General features: G+C 49.0%; 1 protein-coding gene across 1 annotated transcript in view; it reads right to left on the reverse strand.

The window, feature by feature from the left end:
- PLXNA2 (plexin A2) overlaps positions 1-20,963 on the reverse strand; it is a 216,648-nt gene that overhangs the window by 37,709 nt on the left and 157,976 nt on the right. Inside the window, exons 12-13 of the mRNA XM_079937942.1 lie at positions 17,411-17,601; positions 1,270-1,421 (exon numbers count right to left, since the gene is read on the reverse strand). Coding sequence (XP_079794068.1) covers positions 1,270-1,421; positions 17,411-17,601 — 343 coding nt within the window. The remainder of the gene's footprint in view (positions 1-1,269; positions 1,422-17,410; positions 17,602-20,963) is intronic.

The following is a 20,963-nucleotide window of genomic DNA, read 5'->3' on the forward strand; positions in this document are numbered from 1 at the left end:
TCTGCAGGGTCAGGCAGCTCCTTCTTCTCCCCTGCTGGATGTGCCCTAAGTCGGGGAACTTACCCCTCTGACTCTGACCCTGCCCTGGCCACACTGGAATCATGGCCCCTGACCCAGAAGGCCACAGGCTGACGGATAATGGAATTTGCAGGCCACTCTTACCCAGAAGTCCTGCCCCATGGCTGTTAGGGAACGGAAAGAGGCCTGAACCAAAAGTTAGGAGACTTGAGTTCCAACTCTGTCATGGCCACTTATGCACTGAGTGAGTGGGGGAAGTCATTTCACTTCCCAAGTCTTTCACTCTCTCCTACTTTGTAAAACCGTGATAGCAATGTCTACCTCTCAGAGTCCTTACCAATTAAAAGCAAGAGAATGGATGAGAAAGAGTAAGTGCTGATGAAAGATGAAGTGTCATTTTTACGGTTGCCAGTGCCACTTTTCTGGTTGTTACTAAAGGCTGGCTCTGGGGAGGCTGCGAGGGGTGGAGCTAAAGGAGAGGAGCCCTGTTCACGGGCACGCTCCCAGTACCCCCTGCAGAGCTGTGTGCCCAGTGGAACCAGGGTGACTTGACCCGACTTTACATGATAAATCATGCAGAAGGATCTGGCTACTCTCCTCCCTTTCTCCATAGGAGGGGAAGCATCACTCCTTCTACCCTCCCACCCCCAGCACCCCCCTAGCTTCATGCCCACCTCCTGCCCACCAACTTCACAGCAGCCGCCATTGCCAGATGAACACCCCAAATTGGAACATATGTCACTTCTGGAGCCCCGTTCGCCTGTCCACCGCTACATGCCTATTTTCTAACTTCCAGCTGACATTTCCCTTAGTGAAATAAATGAATTTGCTCTGGCGGAGGCCCTGTTCAGATTAAGCTGCTGTCAGAGCCCCTTGAGCCAAACAAATTGTTGCCTGCAGCCCACCGAGCGGGATGCATTCCAATGGGGGCTATGGGGGGAGGGGCGGGGGGAAGCAAGGAGGAGCAGAATGGACTGGCTGGGAAAGTGGCTCAGTTAGCCAGTGGGCAGGAGAAGACCAACTGCACGAGAGCATTGCACCGGGAGCCCTGATGCCAGAGGAGCCAGGGAATTGGGAATCAAAATGAATAGGGTATTCTAAGAGTGGAGGTGGGCTAGGAGAGGGCCCTGGGAAGGCTTCAGGGAGTGGGGTCCATGGGAGGAGGGACATAGGAGATGGAGGGAGAGGGGAGAGTCCCCCCGACAAGCTCCGGGGTGGGGAAGAGGGTGGGCCAGAGCGGACTGGACTCACTGCTCAGCGATGATATAATCCCCCGGCAGGGGCGTGCAGGGCACCCCAGCCACCTGCACGTGGTGGGCGATCTCGGAGAAGTCCAGGCCCAGGTTCACGCCATGGATAGTCACTCGGGTCCCTCCTTCAGGGGGTCCGGACACCGTCAAAATCTGCGGGAGGGAAATGGGATGAGCAAAGCTGGTCGGTCACAGGAGTAGGGGCAGTGGCACCCATTTCCCTCCCCACGGGAAGGCTTTGGGACACCTGGAATCTGGGGGAACTGGGTGTGTTTTCTCCACTTTTCAACTTATCTAGGATCCCGACATTGTCATGATGTAGCTATTTCATCGGTTCTTAGGACATCCATCCAATGATTCATTCATTCATCCACTTATGAAAAAGAAATTATCAGAGAGTACTGGCTCAAGGCAGTACTTTTTTTTTTTTTTTTTTTTTTTTTTTTTTTTTTTTTTTTGCGGTACGCAGGCTCAGCGGCCATGGCTCACGGGCGCAGCTGCTCCGCAGCATGTGGGATCTTCCCGGACCGGGGCACGAACCCGTGTCCCCTGCAACAGCAGGCAGACTCTCAACCACTGCACCACCAGGGAAGCCCTCAAGGCAGTACTTTAATTCACTAGCCTGATTGTGATCAAGTCACAGAATCTCTCTGAACCTCATTTCTTCTTAGTTGGTAGGAAGGATAAGCATCTCTAACCAACCTCTCCCTGGAAGCTCCCGAATGCAGGGTGTCTGGGAGCATTCTGTAAACTTGAAAGGGCTTTGTCATTGTGACCACGCTGTGATGTGCCACTCCTGGGTGCTAGCCTCTGTAGAGTTTACAATGATGAATAGAACAGGAAATCTGCCCTCGAGGAACTTAGTGGTCAAGGAGGAGGAGATAAGGGAGCCATAAATAATGCTGATGCAGGGCACACAGTGATAAGGTGAAGGAAGAGCTGTGGGAGCTCAGAGGAGTTCCAGATTAGGGACTGCTGTGGGGGATGATCAAAGATGGAAAGTATATTTGACATTGTTCTGCAAAAAAAAAAAAAAAAAATCCTGTGACACGTGCTAGTACCAAAGAGAAATAGCCTTCTGAGTTTCCAAATGTTGCTGGCTTCCCAGCAGCAAGGATCGTTTATTTATTCATTTCTTAATTCAGTCACCAAATGCCGACTGCCTGATTTTGTTTTGACCCAACAGGAAAAGGAACTGCAGAATCAGGCAGCTCTAAGGTATACATTTCTGTCTGGGAATGGATCAGGCTCCAGGAAAAATGCAGCTCTTCAGGATCCAACAGATCCCGGGGAATAAGCTCCTACTTCGAGGTCCATAGTTATCCAAAGCAGGAGGAAATTAGACATGAACCCAACTGAAGGCAGGAGCATGGAATTTCAGAACTGGAAGGAGATACGGGGTGTCTTATTCTAAGATCATCATACAACATGTACACAAGGTTTTAAAAAAGTCCAGGACTCTTTTCACTACACCATTAGAAGGGCAAGAAGGGAGGGAGAGAGGCAAGGAGGGCTGCTCAAGGCCAAGAGTCCACCAGAATCTTCCAGATACGGCCTCTGGGCAGAGATTGGAGGTGAGTACAGGCGAAAATGCTATCGAAGGCTCTGGAGACTCTTCCCCGCTCCTGTCTCCAGCAAAGGGGCATTGCTCTCTTCCAGTAATGTAAGCACCATGAATGCGGCCGCCAACTTGGCCACGAATGCCCAGGTGATAGCAGACACAGAAGAGATGATGGAGGGGATGAGGCCCCGGGACAGGCCTCCTCCCTCACTGCCCACTGACTCCTGGGCTCTTGTGCATTGGCTGCACAGCCAGGTCAGACTCCCACTCATACCTCCTGATCTCCCACCCTCTTCTGCAGACCTTACATGGTGCAGCCTCCTTCCCTCCTTCAGGCCCAGGCTGGGAACTATCTTATCCGGGGGCCCATTTCACCCAAGTCACCTTGTCTGTGGCTCTGACTCCCTTCTCTGGGAAGAAAATATCCCACCTGATGAATAAAAATAAACAAGATTCATGAGATGAATCAAGGTTCTCAGAGGCATCTTTGTGCACTGGGCCTTGGAGGGTCGGGGGAGGCAGGACAATTTGGAGAGAAAGGAGCTGGCATGAGGAACCGGTAGCCCCATAGCTTTTCTGTCCCTGAGGGTTCTAAAAACAACTGACACTAGATCTTGGCTGTTACACTCTCCCCTGGTGCCACTTCCTCAGGTCCCCAGGCCTCTTGGGCTCTGGGAGATGGATATTCGTAATGAGGAACAGGAAAGGGGTGGCCTCCATGCCCCTGCAAGAGAGATTCAGGAGGAAGGAAGTAGCTTTGAGCAAATCTAAGCACCTGGTTCTCCTCTGATCACTTGGAATGAACATCACTGGTCCCCCTCCTCTCCTCCAGCCACCTGGATGCCAGGAACCCACCTACTGAAAACCCTGACAGAACTGTGGTGATCAGCTTGCTCTCTTTCTTCCACTTTTATTTTATTTATTTTTGTTTTTATTTTTTGCAGTACGCGGGCCTCTCACTGTTGTGGCCTCTCCGATTGCGGAGCACAGGCTCCGGACGCACAGGCTCAGCGGCCGTGGCTCACGGGCCCAGCCGCTCCGCGGCATGTGGGATCTTCCTGGACCGGGGCACGAACCCGTGTCCCCTGCATCGGCAGGCAGACTCTCAACCACTGCGCCACCAGGGAAGCCCCTTCCCTCCTTTATGGAGGGAAGCCCCTCCATAAAATTAAAATTTAATTTTAATAAATTAAAATTTATTTTAAATTTTAAATAAAAATTAAAAAATTTTTATTTTTAAAAATACATGCTCTTGCTCACTGCGGTTAATTACAAGCTTTAAGAAAATCTGAAATGAGATCTTTCTGGAAAGTCTAAAAATATTTCCATCTTGCAGGTAGCATGCGGGGATTGTACTGGGGATATTCAGTGGGGTTGGCAGGCCCACGGGGCAGCCTCCTCCTGCTGGGAAGTCTCTGCACTGTCCCCTTCTGACATTCGAGGGTCTGTGGCAGAGACACAGTCATGGCACTTGGGGGTCTGCAGGGTTCATTTGTTAGCACAGAGCTGCCCAGAAACATAAACCAGCTTATACTGTTTAGAGAAGGAAGACTTACAAAAATATTAATATATGCAAGCATTATAATCTTGGCATGAAGACACATGTCAAGGAGATGGGTCCAGCTAACAGCTGGGAGAATTAGCATCCTCATGGGTCACTGGAAAGTGCCTGGGTAATACTGGGTCCACGGGGATCTTCCCCATACAGCACACACACTGTGCTGTGCCACGAGCACCTGGGGAGGTGGTGAAGGAGTTTGGGGGTCAAAGCACTCAGCAGCCCCCATGCCCTGGGGCTTACATGGGATGTAGTTTCCTCTTTCTTGCTTAAGACAAAACTGATGTATAAAACTCTGGATTTCCAAAACATAGATGAGGTGGTGAGCACTTGATTTGCAAGAGGATTCCCAAGGTCTCCATTACTGATGCCTTCTAAACCTATATCGCTGGCTCAGACCTCTCTCTTGAGCTCCATAGCCATATATCTAATTGCTACTGGACATCTCGACTTCCACACGTATGTCCCTCAGGCACCTCAAATTTCACCATGTCTAGAAACGAACTCTTAATTTTCCCTCCTTCCACCCCCAACCTGATTATCCTCCCAGATCCTTTCTCAAGGTTAATGGAACCACCGTGCACCCAGCCAGGAATCTTGCAAGCATCTTCGACTGCTTCCTTTCCCTCTCTTACCATGTATAATAAATATAGGGACCATTGGTTCTTACTCCCAGGTGTCTTTTTTTTTTTTAAAGATTTAATTAATTAAATTTTTTTTTTGGTTGCATTGGGTCTTTGTTGCTGTGTGTGGGTTTTCTCTAGTTGTGGTGAACAGGGGCTACTCTTCGTTGCGGTGCTCAGGCTTTTCATTGTGGTGGCTTCTCTTGTTGTGGAGCATGGGCTCTAGGTGCGTGGGCTTCAGTAGTTGTGGCACGCGGGCTCAGTAGCTGTGGCACATGGGCTCAGTAGTTGTGGCATGTGGGCTCAGTAGTTGTGGCTCGTGGGCGTTAGAGCGCAGGCTCAGTAGGTGAAGCGCATGGGCTTAGTTGCTCCACAGCATATGGGATTGAACCCGTGGCCCCGGCATTGGCAGGCGGATTCTTATCCACTGTGCCACGAGGGAAGTCTCCCAGGTGTCTTTTGAATCTGTGCCCCACTCTGGTTCCAGCGTAGGTGATAAGCAGGGCTGCATCACCTCTCATCCACACTAACTGCAAGGGCCTTTGTCTTCCTCCATGAGATCTGACTTCTTCACATGGCCAGGTGGGCTTCATTAACACATACCTGCTCTGATTACTAGTCACTTGCTCTAAAGGTCTTCAGTGCCTCTGACCACTGTCCCTAATTCCTGGCCTGGTCCTCCACATTCTGATGTTTGTTACTTCTTCAGCCACATCTGCCGTCTTATACTATATCCACCATGTGCTACCCAGATCCCAGCAGTTTCTATATACACAACACACTTTAAAGATCTGTGCCTTTGCCTGTGTCATTTGTTCTCCCCCAGCTTAAAAATCAGAGAGAGTCAAGGTGGAGGTCTGGGCTCAGCGTGCAAAGGAACAGAGGGAGGAGTCCTGTGTGACACGCCCCGTGCCACCTGAGGGCTTCCAGGTGACTGTGAGGATGAGCATCAGGGTCTACCAAAGCCCTGCCTGTGTGGTGGTAAAATCCAAGGCACACTGCTTTCCTCATTTCTCCCCAAGAATTGAGGAGAGGCTCTAGAAGGGAGGCTTGAAGGAAAAGAATTTATCCTCCAGAGAGGGAGTGAATAGGATTCTTCAGATACCGCTTCATACCAGGCAGGGCTCTACCCTGGAGACAGCCTCCAAGGCTCTCTCTTCAAAGCAGTGTTAGATTGCAGGGCACCCAGCATGGCACCCAGAAAACTTGGTTTTCTTGGGGGCCACGTCTGTCCTCTCCACGTGGGTCTATAAGGAGGCAAGTCAGTGGAGTCCCATACTACTGCTTGCAAAACTCCCAGGAAGGCCTTTCAGCTCTGGAAGGAGTTGGGGGGCCATAGGGGAGGGGAGAGCTAACCTCCCGCAGAGATGGGGGTGCAAGGGCAGGCTGCAGTTACAGACGTTCCCCCACAGACAGAGGGGAAACCAAGATACGGCCAGGATGACAGCCAGATCCTCATGTCTCTGCTTCTAGTTTTAGATGGTCCTCGGGCTGCTGGCTGCTCTGTGGTGTGGAAGGGAGACCTTCTGATGCTTGGGCAGTGTCTGTAGCAGGAAGAGAGTAAGCTCTCGAGTGAGACAGACTTGAATTTGAATTCCAGCTCTGATACTTATGAGCTAGGTGACCTTCAGCCTCAGTGTCCTTATCAGAAAACAGATAACAATGCTTGCCTCACAGGGATGTTGTGAAGGTGAAAGAAGACATTTGGAAAGTCCCTAATATGATGGTGGTTTCGAAGTAGGAAGTAGGTCTTGATAATTGGCAGTTTCCTTCCTTGTGTTCCCCCTGCACCTGTTCCTTCCTAGATCACAAAAACATGCGATGGTGGTGTTGGAGGGAGCTTAGAGGTGATGAGGATCTTCCTATTTATCTGGAAGGAGGACACCTGGTCCAGGGAACTCATAACATAGATGGTGTATGGTGGGGTCCACGGCAGAGAGAGTCGCTCGTGGGTTGACTGGAGAAAACCTGAGCTTGGATGGGGAGTGGCCGTGATGCCCAGGGCAGGGTCTCAGCGTTGGTGGCTTCTGGGCTCCGCACAGAAGCATATTCTGAACCAGACATCACCCTTTCACCCAGAATAAATTTGGGAGGACACTGGCTGTGTCTAAAATCATCTTCATTCCTCCCTCCCTCCCTTCTTGCCACTTCTTTGCCCCCAGCTATTAGCCATTCTGGGATAAGGCACAGCATTTCCCAGTGAACTCAATGGATTCTTTCGGGAAAGTAATTCTGAATGAGTCGGCCATGCAAACAAATGGTGTGACAGTTTGGGGTGTGTGTGAGTGTGTAGTAGGGGTGTGGAGAGAGGGGGAAGGGAGCTGAAAACCTGTGAAGTCAGCTGGGAAGATCTTTTGATATGGCCGAATTTCAGCCCCATGTTTTTCAGCACATACTGTGGACCTGAAATCTATTTACATTCTCCTCTGTGGACCTCAGAAGGGAGAGCCAGAAGTAGGGGACGAGGGAGAGAAGAGCCCAGAAGCAGCTGCTGAGTTGGGGTGCAGGGGGTGTCTGAGGGTCTCCCCTAGGCTCTGTGCTGACTCTCTCTGTGTGCTCCCCCTTGCCCCCTCCCAGACCTCCGGTTCCCCTCTCTTATGTACTATGCAGGCTCCCAGGGGGAGCTGGGGGTCCCCATGGCTATAGTGGGTAACGCCCATGTGCATTTGACCTGTGGTTCCCTCTGCTGGTCAAGCATGATGCTGACAAATGCTTACCCTTCCTGCAAGGGAATATTTAGTAGCCCCTTTGCCTACACCCCAAGACAGCAACAGCCACCGGACTGTAATTGCGTCTTTTCTCAAGAAGGCGCTAATTATATGGGGATAGGGACCTTGCTTTCTCTTAGTAACCTGATACACAGCACACTGCCTGGGACACAGCAGCTGTCAAGAAATATCTTCAGTTCTCTATTCCTGGGAAAAGCTGGTCTCAAGAGGATCCTAGTACAAACTGTGTTCTTGAATGACCACGGTAAGAATGGAGATGCCTACGTGTCGCTTGGGAGTGATGCAGTATTTTCACATCGGAAGCATTAAGTTCTTCCTGCAATCTCGCTTATTTTAATTTAAGCCAGTTTCTGCTGTGATTCCTCATCGAATGGAGGACTCAACAGCTGCCTCCTCATCAACCCTCTTTCAGATACTGAAGACAGCAATTAAGTCGCCTCTGGTCTGCGCTTCTGCAATTCTGTTAGCCTTTTGTTGGAAGCGCTTGTTTTCCAGGTCCTTTGATCATTTCAGATGCTTTTCTTTGGACCCTTGGATATCCATGCATCCTTTGAGAGTGTAGGGACCCCAAGCAGGCTTGTGGCTTGAGCAAAGGTCTGTGGATTTGCAGCAAACGAGGTCTGAGCCAACCATCTCACTTAGCGCATCCCACATGCCATCAACCAGGCTGGCCCTGGGCAAATCCCAGAGGGAGGGTAAGCCCTTATCTTTCCCAAGTGCTTTTTTTCACTACCTGGAGTTCCTTCCCCCATTTTAGTCACCTTACACTCTACTACTGTCTCTTCTCTAATGAACCCTTTATTTGCATTTAATGGGACATTAAGTTGTTATTACCTTAAGAGTATTGGCTTTCTAACCGGTTGTAGAATTAAAAGTTTGTCTATTCGCAGGATTCAGAAGGGAAATGTGGGAAACATTAGCACAGAGCGCTCAGTCCAGCAGCCCCTAAGCCCTGTCCCAGAAGCAGTCACAGACCACGCCCGGGTAGAGGTGGCTGGTGCCAGTCCAGGCCATGTCCCTGATCTGGTCGCCTTAAGCTCAGGTGAATAGGCCAGTAGGATGTGGGATGAGGCTGGCACGTGCTGACGGGAGGGGACTAACCAGGAGACTCCTATCTCCTGCTGGGTCCTCTCAAAGACGCCTGGAGCCCCTGATTTGGGGAGCCGCTTCCCCATCTCCTCAGACCTCACCTGTCAGCGGCACAGCCCAACTGAGCCTGACGCACGCCTGAGCATCCCAGCCAAACCTGTATTCCTGCCAGATTGTGTCATGTTTGTTTTCCACCGTGGGTGCCTTGACCTGGAAAACAGCCGCCGTGATGCTGCACTCGCCCTGATTCTTGCAGCCGCTAATTGAACAGTTCGGAGGGAACTGTGCCACAAAGCCGTCCAAGGGCGAGAGCAGATGCAGCGATTAATTACAGCTGGGGAGCTCCGAAGGGCTGCACCAGGGAGCAGAGTGGGAGACGCTGGAGGCCCAGGGGCTTGGCAGCCTGGGGAGTGCCATTCCTGAACTCAGGCAGAGCCTTGGAGAGATGGAGTTGGGGCCTCCTACAGGGTAGATGTTTAAGGGGTCAAAGGAGAACCCGTTCATGGTGGGAGCCTCATGAAGCCCGGCTCCCATCCTAGAGACCCTGTCTTCCTCTGCTGATATCTCCTGCCTGATAGACGTGATGGCAGAGAAGACAGAAACGGGCATTGGCTCCAGGTTACTGAAGATTCTGATAATGATGCCTACCATTTTCTTTTCATTTATCAAGTACTTATCATGGGCCAGGTATTGTGCCAAGGGCCTTATATATTTTATCTCATTTAGGGCTCACAACAAACAAAGTGAGAATAGTAGTATTCTCATTTTACAGATGGGGAATAGTGTCCCTGAGAGGTTAGTAACTTGCTCAACGTCACACTGTGAGTGGTCTATCTAACCGGTGCCTCAAGCCTCCATACCACAATGCCTGAGTTACTATCCTGCCGGGGACAGCCCCGAGATCACCAGCCATGAGAACTCATGCTCCAGCCTGCCTGTGGGCCCCTCTGCGCAGGTCCTGCAGCCCCGCTCCCATGGCTAAGGTCAAGCTTGCTGCTTTCCAAGGAGCCCTGGAGTCGGCTTTGCTGGGACCACCATCTCTCCGAACTTCTCAGCTTCCACCCTCCCTCCTCTCTGGCCCTGCCCCTGTGAATGCCCACACGCCCCTTGGCCTTGCCACTGGGTCATCTCTCCCTGTGCATCCCAGTCTCCCCAAATGATGCTTGGGGTGGGGATTACGGCTTGCTCCCCATCTCTGCAGCAAGGCTTGATGAAGAGCTTGGTGCCTGCGCCATTTCCTCCTCCAGCCCTGTGGATTGAGAGTTCTATTTGTCTAAGAGAGCCCAGGAAAGAGATGAAGGATGCTATATGGGTCAAACATGGGAGTTCTAGAGTCAAGTAGCTGAAGGTTAACTCCTAGTTCTAAAACTCACTAGCAGTGTGACATTAAAAAAGGTATCACACTTCATAGTGCCTTGGTTTCCTCATCTGTAAAGTGGGACTAATGATAATAGCTTCCACCTCATAAAAGTTGTTGTAAAGTCTAAATGAGATAATATACATGAGGTGCTAAGTTAGCAGTGCTAGGTGCCAGGTAAGCATTCAGTGAACGTTATCTATCATTTTTTCTCATTACTATTTTATGATTAAGAAATTTGGACAGAAGCCAGGTCAGTTGAGGTCCAGAGGAAAAGTGGCTTCATTTTTATAAGCATCCCAGGAGGGTGGAGCCTCTGGGTATTGTTCTTGGTGGGGCTCAGGGCAGGGGCAGAGAGCCGACCTGCGGAGGGGAAGTGCCGGGTGTGGAGGTTGCCCAGCACGGTTTTGGCTGCCTCTCGGATGGGCCTGTGCAGCTCTTGCCATGTCTCCAGCAGGCTGTCAGCACCCTAGGCTGTGCTCTTAAGAGGAGATGGGAGAGACTGACGTCAGATCCTCCCAGAGCAGCCAAGGGAGGGGGGGTCCCAGAGTAGTCGCCCCAGGGTGAAGTATCCCCAACTGATGGTCACGCTTTGTCTGAAAAGCTCCTGTGTCTGAGATTGGGATCGAGAGGGTTCTGCCCTGAGCATCCCCCTAATCAGGACAGGCCAGCGAGGACAATTGTGGGTATGTAGACAGCTAATCCTCCCCTGACTAATCCAGTTACTCCTTTCCTGTTGCTTAGAGTTTTCCTGACTTTAGAGCAGTGATGCCAACTTTGTGCCTGCAGATTTTGATCTCAGCCTGGCTCCCAAAGGCACCTGGATGCTGGATCCAAGACGGCAAACTGTCACATTCTTTTCCAACTTGGTGTGTGTGTGGGTGTGAGCGTGCGAGCACATGTGCATGAGAGCAAGTATGTGCACACCCTTCACGGCAGGCTAGAGCCCAGTTGACGAGCCCTGCAGGAATCTACCGCATCGGCGACACCAGCTCTCCTACCAGGCATGAATCCTTGCTGGCTCTGTCTTAGCTGATAGCACATTCAAAACCTAATTGTTATCTCAGCAGAGTAACTCCATTATTCATCCTGACACCATCCCCCGTTAGCTGTTTGTTGCAGTGATGTTATATTAATGAGCCCTGCAAATAAATGAACGGGAGATCAGAGGGCCGACTTGTTTCTCAGGAAAGCTGGCTGACTTATTTATTTATTTGTTGGGAACTTCGCAGTGAGTCGCTCTGGCCCTGGGCAGGTGGCTCCCGGCTTTTCCCGCCGAGATTCAGTGCAGTCTTATGGATAAATACCTGTAAGCTTCCAGCTTTCCAAACAGTTTCACAAATCCATTTGCATCTGAGAGAATCCAGGAAAAGAATCTACTTTAAAATATTTGGTATACACACTACTATATATAAAATAGATAACTAATAAGGACCTACTGCATAGCACAGGGAACTCTCCTCAATACTCTGTAATGGCCTATATGGGAAAAGAATCTAAAAAAAGGAGTGGATATATGTATTGCTGTACACCTGAAATTAACACAATGTTGTAAATCAACTCTACCCCAGTAAAAATTAAAAAAAAAATTGGGCAAACGGAGAGCAGGAGAAAGCAAGAGCAATGGATCATCTCAAACTACCATCGCATCAACGATTATTTATGCTTGATTTTGGAGGGCAGTGTTGGCGGTTTTCTACAATTGGTTTTCTTTCCCGGTTACATGTAATTAAGAGAATGCTAAACAGAATCAGTATTCCCTAAACATGGACAAGTGAGGTGTGGGGGAAGTTACTGAAGTTAAATTTATACAGTAAAAGCTACAAGGTGGTCCTAGGTCCCAGTACTCCTAGGACCTGGCAACAGTGTGCTCTTACTGTGCATTGTGTTAGGGGACATCAGAAACACACAGGAGCGTTTCTTGGTAGCCAAAGGGTGTAGGTTCCTGGTCACTCCCTGAGGACCCCTACACTGGGGATTCGTCCCTTGCATCCCAAGCCTGCTTCGCCTTTACTGCACCCTGATCTCCGTTCTCACCTGCAGGCATGAACCACCTGGGCCTCATCCTGTGGGCTCTCCCATCAGGCTGAGATGCTTGTGAGAGTAACTTTCACTGTAACCATCCTCCCATTGATAGACACACCCAGAAACCAACCAAACCGAGTCTGATAGCTTTAAGAAACACATGTAATTAAAGTAACACATCCCCTGGACAGGCAAGAATTGATTGCCCTAAGCTCAAAAGTGCCCCCAAATGCTCTTCCATGTTTCTCCCCAACTCATAGGAATAAGTGTGGACTTAATTATCTTTAGGAAGATAGGTGACGGTTATTTTCAGACTTGAAAGAGTAGCCCATGTTCTCAGTTTGTCTGGCATCTCCTGAGACCTTCCAAGGGGATTCAGATCCTGGGCACAGATGTTTTGGGGGTGGGGTGAGGTGGGAAAGTGTATAGCCAGGGAGTACTTCTCCATCCATCTGACCAAGAGAAGTAGCATCAAGTGGTGGAGCAAGTCCGTATTCTGGAGTCAGAAGGGTCTGGTTCTGAATTTGTTTTGTCACCAACCAGATGTGCAACTTTGGGCAAATGACTTACTCCCCTAAGCACTGTTTCCCCAGCTCTTATAGCCATCTTGCAGGATTGCAGGGAGGAGTAGGTATATGGAATACATGGGTTCTGGCACAGAGTAGTGTCTTGTTAAAGAAAAGCTATTATTATTAAGGCTCCCAGAACTAAGAATACGGCTTGTCTGTTCATGTCCTTGGCCTGAGGTTGGTGTCCTTATCAGGTGTGGAGGCCTTGGTCCCTGTCACAGTTCTCTTTCCTAATAGAAGACAGCTGCAAAGGGTGTAGATTAGAAATCTCTGTCCGAGGCCCTTTGGAAGAAACAGAGCCGCCTGCAGGGCAATCAAGTTCCAGCCTCTTCCAGGTGGCCAATGCTCAGGGATAGGCTGGTTGCATCCCCCTTCCTCCCCACCCAGGACTAATTTATCCACGTGATAACTTCCAATCTTAGCACAGTGCAGGGCATAGAGCAGTCACTCATGACATGAATGTTTAATGGATGAATCAATTCCTTAGAACCATGGCATCTCCTCCTTTTGCTCAGAATGTTCTGTTGTGGGTTGAATTTTATCCCCCACAAATTCATATATTGAATCCCTAACTCCCATTACCTCAGAATATGACCTTATTTGCAGATAGGGTCCTTAGAGAGATAATCAAGTTAAAATGAGGTCATTAGTGTGGGCCCTAATCAAATATGACTGGCATTCTTATTTAAAAAGAATTAACTGGAGACAGACATGCACACAGGGAGAACACCATGTGGACACGAAGGCTTAGACTGGGGAGTTGCTTCCACAAGCCAAGGAACGCCAAAGATCGCCCCAAACCACCAGAAGCCAAGAGAAAGGCATGGAACAGATTCTCCTCACAGCCCTCAGAATGAACCAACCCTCTGATACCTGGATGTTAGACTTCTGGCCCTCAGAACTGTGAGAAAGTAAGTTTCTGCTGTTTAAGCCCCCCGTGGTGCTTTGTAACTGCAACCCTAGCAGACCAATACACTCACTTTGAGTGGAGACCTCTTTCACGCGAGCTCCAAAGCCCCTTGGTCCTTTCTAAATTTCTTTTCCCAAGAACATGTTCGATCTCTTTCCCCTTTCTGCTGGATGCTGCCCACTCACAGTTTCTTGGGAAATGTTTTCTCTGGGTTTTCCCTTTCTCTCTAGGGGATGGCTCCTAACATCCCCCACTTCGATGTCGCAGCAGGTCCTGAAGCACATGCTGGGAAGGACAGAAACATGGCTTCCTGGCATCTCACAGGCTTTCCAAACCTCTGCACGTTGTCTCCTGTACTGGGGGTTGAACAGGTGACAAGTGCACAGACACCCGGGATGACAGCTGGAATGGGAGCAGCCTGGGATGCCTCTCACAGGGGACAGCGTCATTATCACACCAAGGGCTGGCTGAGAAGCAGCAGACGGTGAATCCTGAGGGGGTCCTAACCTGAAGATGATGCAAACTGGGAAATTCAATCTGCTGTAAGACTTGTCCTACATGGAGCTGCCATAAGAGATGGGTCTCTAGGGGAGGAATTGGTTGCTATGGAGACAGTTGGGTTAGCAGGGGTTAAGAAAGAACACAGCTGTTCATCCAACTGAGCTTGAGCTCACTCCTTTTCCTAAAGTAGAATTCCTTTGAGGTCATCTCATTGATTTCCCTGCCCCTGGGCAGGACAGCACCATTCCAGTCCCTACTGGTTTCCAGCACTGGACATTCTGCTGCTCCCAGTAGCTGTCATGGGCCATCAGAGAATCCTTCTCTTCTCCCTCAGGAAAGATCTTTGTAGTCAATGGCTTCTGTTTGCACGTGGGCATGCACTGAGGGGGCTACACATTTTGCAGATAAGGAAGGGCCAGAGACAAGAGGGAGGTATGTATAAAAGGGCACAGAGCTCACAGAATTCCCTGTCCCCGGGCAGGACAGCACCATTCCAGAAAAATAAGATCTATGCCAACATCAAGGAATTAACCAAGAAAACTGAGGTAAAGAAAATGAGTTGATTCTTCTTAGAAGTTACTTTTAACAAATTATACATTTTTGGTAACAAATGCCATAGAAATGAGGTTGTCTTCTTCTCAGCGCATCCCACGGAGAGGTGCCTGAGGTTGATTCTTCCCGTAACTGGTGGTTAACTTTGATCACTTGGTTAAGGAACCTTAACCCTTTAACCACTGTCTACCAGGTTTCTTCACTGTAAAGGGTATATGAAAGTATACTGAACTATTTTGCTTGTTGTAATTAATACATATCTTGTGGGGAGATAGCTTGAGGCTATATAAATATCCTATTTCTCATCATACTTTCACTTGCTAATTTTAGCATTCATTGGCCATTCTTGCCTGAAACAATTATTACTGTGAATTTTGCCAAATGGCGATTTTCTATTTCCCTAAGTCCTTCTACACTTATGAGTTGGAGTTCTAGTATAAAGAGGAGCTTCCTCTCTCCCACATTAGTTATTAATTTATTATATCAATAAGGACCATAGATTCTTATATTATTCTCTTGAGTATAGTCCATTAGTATTATAATTTATTTTCTTGCTTACATTGCCCCAGATTTGGCCACTAGGGCCAAATCAAGTTGGCTCCTGTGTCCTTTGGACATGCACCCTACAGTTTTTCTGGTGTTCCTTGACAAAACTATATAACCTGAATTTAATCGTGAGGAAACATCAGACAAATCCCAGATGAGGGACGTTCTACAAAGTAAGGGTCCCGTGCTCTTCCACAGTATCAAGGTCATGAAAGACAAAGACTGAGGATTATAGCACTGCGCAGCCATGACAATGGAATGCCACATGTGATCCTGGATTGGAGCCTGGACCAGAAAAAGGACATCAGTGAGACGACTGGCAAATGTGAATAAGACATGTATATTAGATGGCTTTATTCTATCACTGTTAATTTCCTGATTTTGATCATTGTACTGTGGTTATGTAAGATGTTAATTTTGGAGAATCTGGGTGAAGGGTATATGAAAGTTCTTTGTGCTATTTTTGTACCTTTTTATAAGTCTGAAATTATTTCAAACATGAAAAGTTAAAAAAGTGAAAAATGACTTTTATAAGGAGAGGAGGATAGATTGGGGGTGGGAGGTGCAGGATGAAAGTGAATAAAACATTCCAGCCCTGTCTCCTCCAGCTCACATGTGCTGTCCAGAATGCTGTCCCCCAAGTGTCTGGAGACACGGTGTGGGTCTGTCTCTCTCCCAAGATACTCTTTCTTTCTCCACAGCCTCTACTTGAAAAACACCAAGAGGAGACCCAACTGCTCAGGGCCTCCAACTCCTGCTGCTATGTTCCCTGGGAAAATCAATTACAGCCTAATTACCTCAGGGGGTTAATTAGCATCGTGTAGCCTGGGTGTCCTCTGCGAACAGAGCAGCCTGTCAGTCCTCGGTCAGCGAGCAGGGGTGGCGGAGGCATAAGTTTCTCAGGGAGAAGGCTGCCTCCTGGCTGGGCTGGGGCCCCTGCCAGTCAGAGAGGAGATGGGGCTGGGGCAGCAGCCGGTTGTTGGAAGTGAGAGGGGCTGATGGAAGCAAGTCCTTGCCTAAGCTCCCCTGTACCAGAGGTGCAGAGGCAGCAGCAAGAAGAATTACAGAACAGAGCAAGTTCTCAAGGCAGCCGTTGCTGGAAATCACTAGAATCAGGGAGAAGGCATGGAGCCCTGAGCTGCTCAGGGAGCTAGCTGTCTGAGGGCAGGGAAAGGGACAGTGCCTCTGCTCAGGGAAGAGGTAGAAAAGGAGCAGCCCCTTCTGCTTTTTTTTTTTTATAATTTTTTGGCCAAACTGCATGGCTTGTGGGATCTTAGTTCCCTGACTAGGGATCGAACCAGTGAAAGCCCGAGTCTTAACCACTGAACCACCAGGGAATTACCCCCTCCTACTTTCTTAAACATGCAAATCACAGTGGTACTTGCCCTGGCCGATATTCCTAGTCACCATAAGGAACATGCAAGTAGTTTCAAAGCACAAGTGACAGTCGGTGAATAGGGAGCAGCAGAGAGTGATGAGCACATATTGCAACCGAAGTTAAATACAACTATTCCTCTCCCCGGCCATTCAAACTCCAAGCAGCTGCATGTTCATTCACATTACCTATTCATCTTCCTTTGCAATTGACTATTCAGGAAACATCATTTTTTCCAGGGTAGCTAATTACCTATTTCTTTCCATTAAAATGCACAAACAAATTGGGACCCAGGGTAAACCCGGGGAAATGGCACGGTGGCTAATGCAGTGCCTGCTTTCACTTTCTTCCTCCGTTTTCAGCTTTGCAACTCTGAGCTAACTGCAGCTCCTGAAAGCGCATTTCTGCTGAGAAAAGCTAAACCTGTTTTCTGAAACGTTCACCCGCCATGCAGCTGATTTCTCGTCCCCACCTGGCTCAGCCAGCCTGGCAGGGAGGCTGCACTGGCTGTGCCTCCTCGGTGCCCACCGACGGGCACGCACATTCGTGCACGGGCGTGAGGACACACTTCCATACGCTTGGCATTTACTCCTGGACACAGGCCATCGAGACACCCGTGAGAGGCTTTACACACCCTCACATTAAACTCACTCTATGCCAAGAATTCTTCCATAAAGGCTCAACTCCCACTGCCCTGGGGTCAGCTCCCAGCCATCCCATCCCACTCTGGGAAACTGGGGGACTCACCTCGGTGATTTGGGGGTTGGAGCACTTAACATTGTGGCTGGACCAGTCAAGCCAGGGGCTGGAGGGGCTGCTACAGTGCTGCTGGAGGGTGCACCTGCGCTCACCGCTGCACCAGCCACACTCGAACTTCCGGTCGGCCTTGAGGCAGAGGCCACAGCTCTCCCGCTGGGCTGCACACTTGTAGAGGTGGACTGCAAAGAGAGGAGGGGCAGTCACAGATGGGGTTGGAGAGGACGCCTCACAATTGACTCCCTTCTTGCAGGCGTGATAGAAACCGCCCCCCATCCATGGATAACACCCATGATCATCATTATCCCTGCAAGAATAATTGATGGGGAATTAATAATAAATTGAGCCTCTTAGCAGTCGTTTAAAGGCACTACAAGAAAATATTATTTAAGAGTTCTGGCTCTAGATTAAATTGGATCAGGGCTTTAATTGTGGCTTCACCACTTCCTAGCAATGTGACAAAGAATTTAACTTCTTTCAACGTTCAGTACCTACTCTATAACATGGTGATAATCATGGTTTTTTGTGAGGTTTGAATGAGACGTTGTATATTCAGGGCTTAGCACAGTGCCTGTAACATAGCTGATGTTCTGTACATGCTTATTATCTTTTCTTTGAACTCAAACTACATTCTACGCTGCTGCTTCTCTTTCTGCCACATACGGCCCTCGCTGAAAGAGGTAAGGACTGATTTCCCCATTTCAGGCAAAAAAGAAGCTCAAAGAGAGATGTAATGACTCTTGGAGTTTACTAAGGTTAGTGCCCCAAGCTGGGATTCTGCAGATCCAACTCGCTGTGCTGCTCGCACGCAGGTCCTGAGAGGAGAGAGGCACACAGGGGACTGGGTGGGTCTGGGAGAGGCATCAGCTGGGGCTTCAAGAAAGGCCACATGCCTGGCAGAGTGGAGGCAGAGCTGATAAGGAAAGATGGTTGATGCCATCCTGTTCATGGCCCTGTGGATGGAGCGGATATCCCCAGAGAGGGCAAACTGGCTACTTAACAGGTCACTTTTGGAGTCTGCAAATGCTTTTGCTTTTGTCTCCTACCCACTTATAAGCCCTAGACAGGCCAGTCGGCAGAACCGTTTGGAGAGCCCGAGGCTTGGTGGTTGTCTGCTGGAGTTTTGAATTCAGAGTCCCAAGTAGAAGTCTTCAGAAGCAGAATACTTAGAAAGTCATTTTTCAACTCTTCTGGTCAAGCAGACATAAGCTCTCAGGCCTGGGCGGCATGCCTCTGGAGCTCAGGTACATGCCCCAGGGTAGAGGTATTTTTTTATTCTTCCATGCGTCCCCATTCTACTCCTCTGCTCTGCCAAACATTCCTCAGTCTCAGCTGCAGGGGCTATACTGAAACATCCTCATGCCTATGGCTTCTTATGGTAGAGGGCAGGAAATGGGAATCTTAAAATGAACAAATCCACATGATGCATTTATTAATATGCAAATGGTCCACATCTAATTTCTCATTTGATCCTCAGGGTGACCCTGAGAGGTGGGCATCTTTTCCCCCATTTCCCAGATAATGAACTTTGGACATTGAGAGGAGCAGTAATTAGCCTGAGTTCACATAGCTATTGGTGAAAGAGCCAGAATTCGAATCCCAGTTTGTTGGATTCTAGAATCCGCGTCCTTAAGCACTGTGGCCTCCTCCACCCAACATGGTGCCTAATCTCCAGGAACAGCTGGGATCTGGGTGGGAGGTGAATGTGAGATCGCCATGGCCTGTGCATTCAAGGAGCTGCTTAAAAGTTGTCAGGCGCCACAAGGGAGGGTTCCGATGCCACAGCTCAGATGTGGCTGTTTTTTCTCTAAGCTCCAGGTGCAAAGGCAACCTCTGGGAACTAAGCCCAGATCCTCAGCAGGGGAAATGTCTATCTCTTAGCACTGAGAAAATTTGGCCTGGGTACGAGGGGAAATAGAAAAAATCTCCCAGCCTAAGTAGCACTGATTTTCATGGCAGCATCCGGGACAGGGACCGTAGCATCTGGAAGAGATGCTGAAGCACTTTCAGGTCCTCCTGTGGCCTCAGTCCCTCTTTTTGTGCCCATGGGGTGACCCTCGGGCTGAAGGACAGGCTTGTGACAACCCTGGCTACTTGAAATGTGGTGGAATGTGGCTCATGGTGGGGGGCGGTGATAGGGTTCTACGGGAAGGAGGTTTCACATCCCACAGTAGCCGGAGCCACTGGGAGGGAGGACAGTGATGTGGTTAAGCATGTGAACTCCAGAATTAGACTGTTTTGGTTCAAATCCTGGCTCTTACTATTTGACTCTTGGTTCATTTTTTTTCTTTTTTCAACTTCATTGAGATGCAACTGACAAAAAAATTGTACAATATTTGAAGTGTATGCTGTGATGATTTGACATACATACAAAGAGTGAAAAGATTCCTCCCATCTAGTTAATTAACACATCCATCACCCCCGTATCTATATGTGTGTGTGTGTATGTCTATATACGTATATATATATATACATATATATGTGTTAAGAACATTTAAGTTCTACTCTCTTAGCAAATTTCAATTATGTAATACAGTGTTACCAACTAGAGCCACCATATTATACATTAGATCCTCAGACCTTATTCATCTTATAGCTGGAAGTTTGTACGCTGTTACCAACCTCTCCCTATTTCTCCAACCCCCTCAAACCCCTGGCAACCACTCTTCTACCCTGGTTCTGTGAGTTGGACATTTTTTTTCAGGTTCCACATATAAGTTATACTGCACAGTCTTTGTCTTAAAAACATGGAATGCTTTGTGAGTTTGCAGCATCTTTGTGCGGAGGTCATGACCTCTGCATCGTTCCAATTTTAGTGTATAGGTTGCCAAAGTGAACAGTCTTGGTACATCTCTTAACTTCTTTGCATCTCAGTTTCCTTATCTATAAAATGAGGATAATACTGGTACATACCCTTCAGAGTTGTTGTGATGATTAGGAAAATAATCTCAAATAAACCACTTAGTGAGTGCCTAGCCAGAGTGCTCATCAAACTGGAGTCACTTTTGTCATTCTTGAGAGCTGGGAGGAATGCTGCACTGGGGGCAGCCTGCCTGCACCCAGGAGGACCTCCACATGGGTGTGTAGGACACGAATGAGGTGGCCTCATGGAACACCCCCTCCTGCATCAGCCCAGCTCCTTCCTGAGCTTCCTTGCAACAGCTGTGCCCTCGAGTCAGCAAGCTGGTCCCTCCCGTCCGCCTCAGGACCAGGGGAGCCGCCTTTCAAACCTCCCTTGTGCAGTGACTGGGGCCAAGGACAGGGGAACCAGAACCTGATTGGAAATAATATCTCCATTTCCAGGGAAACTGGCAGGACATTCCTGCCTGCTGCTCTCCTGGTCGGGTTCCACAGACACTTCAAAGTCTCCGGGAGCCGAAGGAAAACGTGATGAACCGGCAGCCACCCGGCGGATGCTCTGGTTGTAATAAAACAGGTTCCCAACAGGACTGCTTTGATGGCGCCAAATGTTGCTTTAGGATCCTCTGAAGAATTACGCTGACAGAGGCAGTGTATTATTCACGGCACAGCAGCTGGCCGGCTC

Source organism: Stenella coeruleoalba (genome assembly GCF_951394435.1).
Source record: "Stenella coeruleoalba genome assembly, chromosome: 1".
NCBI classification, from domain to species: domain Eukaryota; kingdom Metazoa; phylum Chordata; class Mammalia; order Artiodactyla; family Delphinidae; genus Stenella; species Stenella coeruleoalba.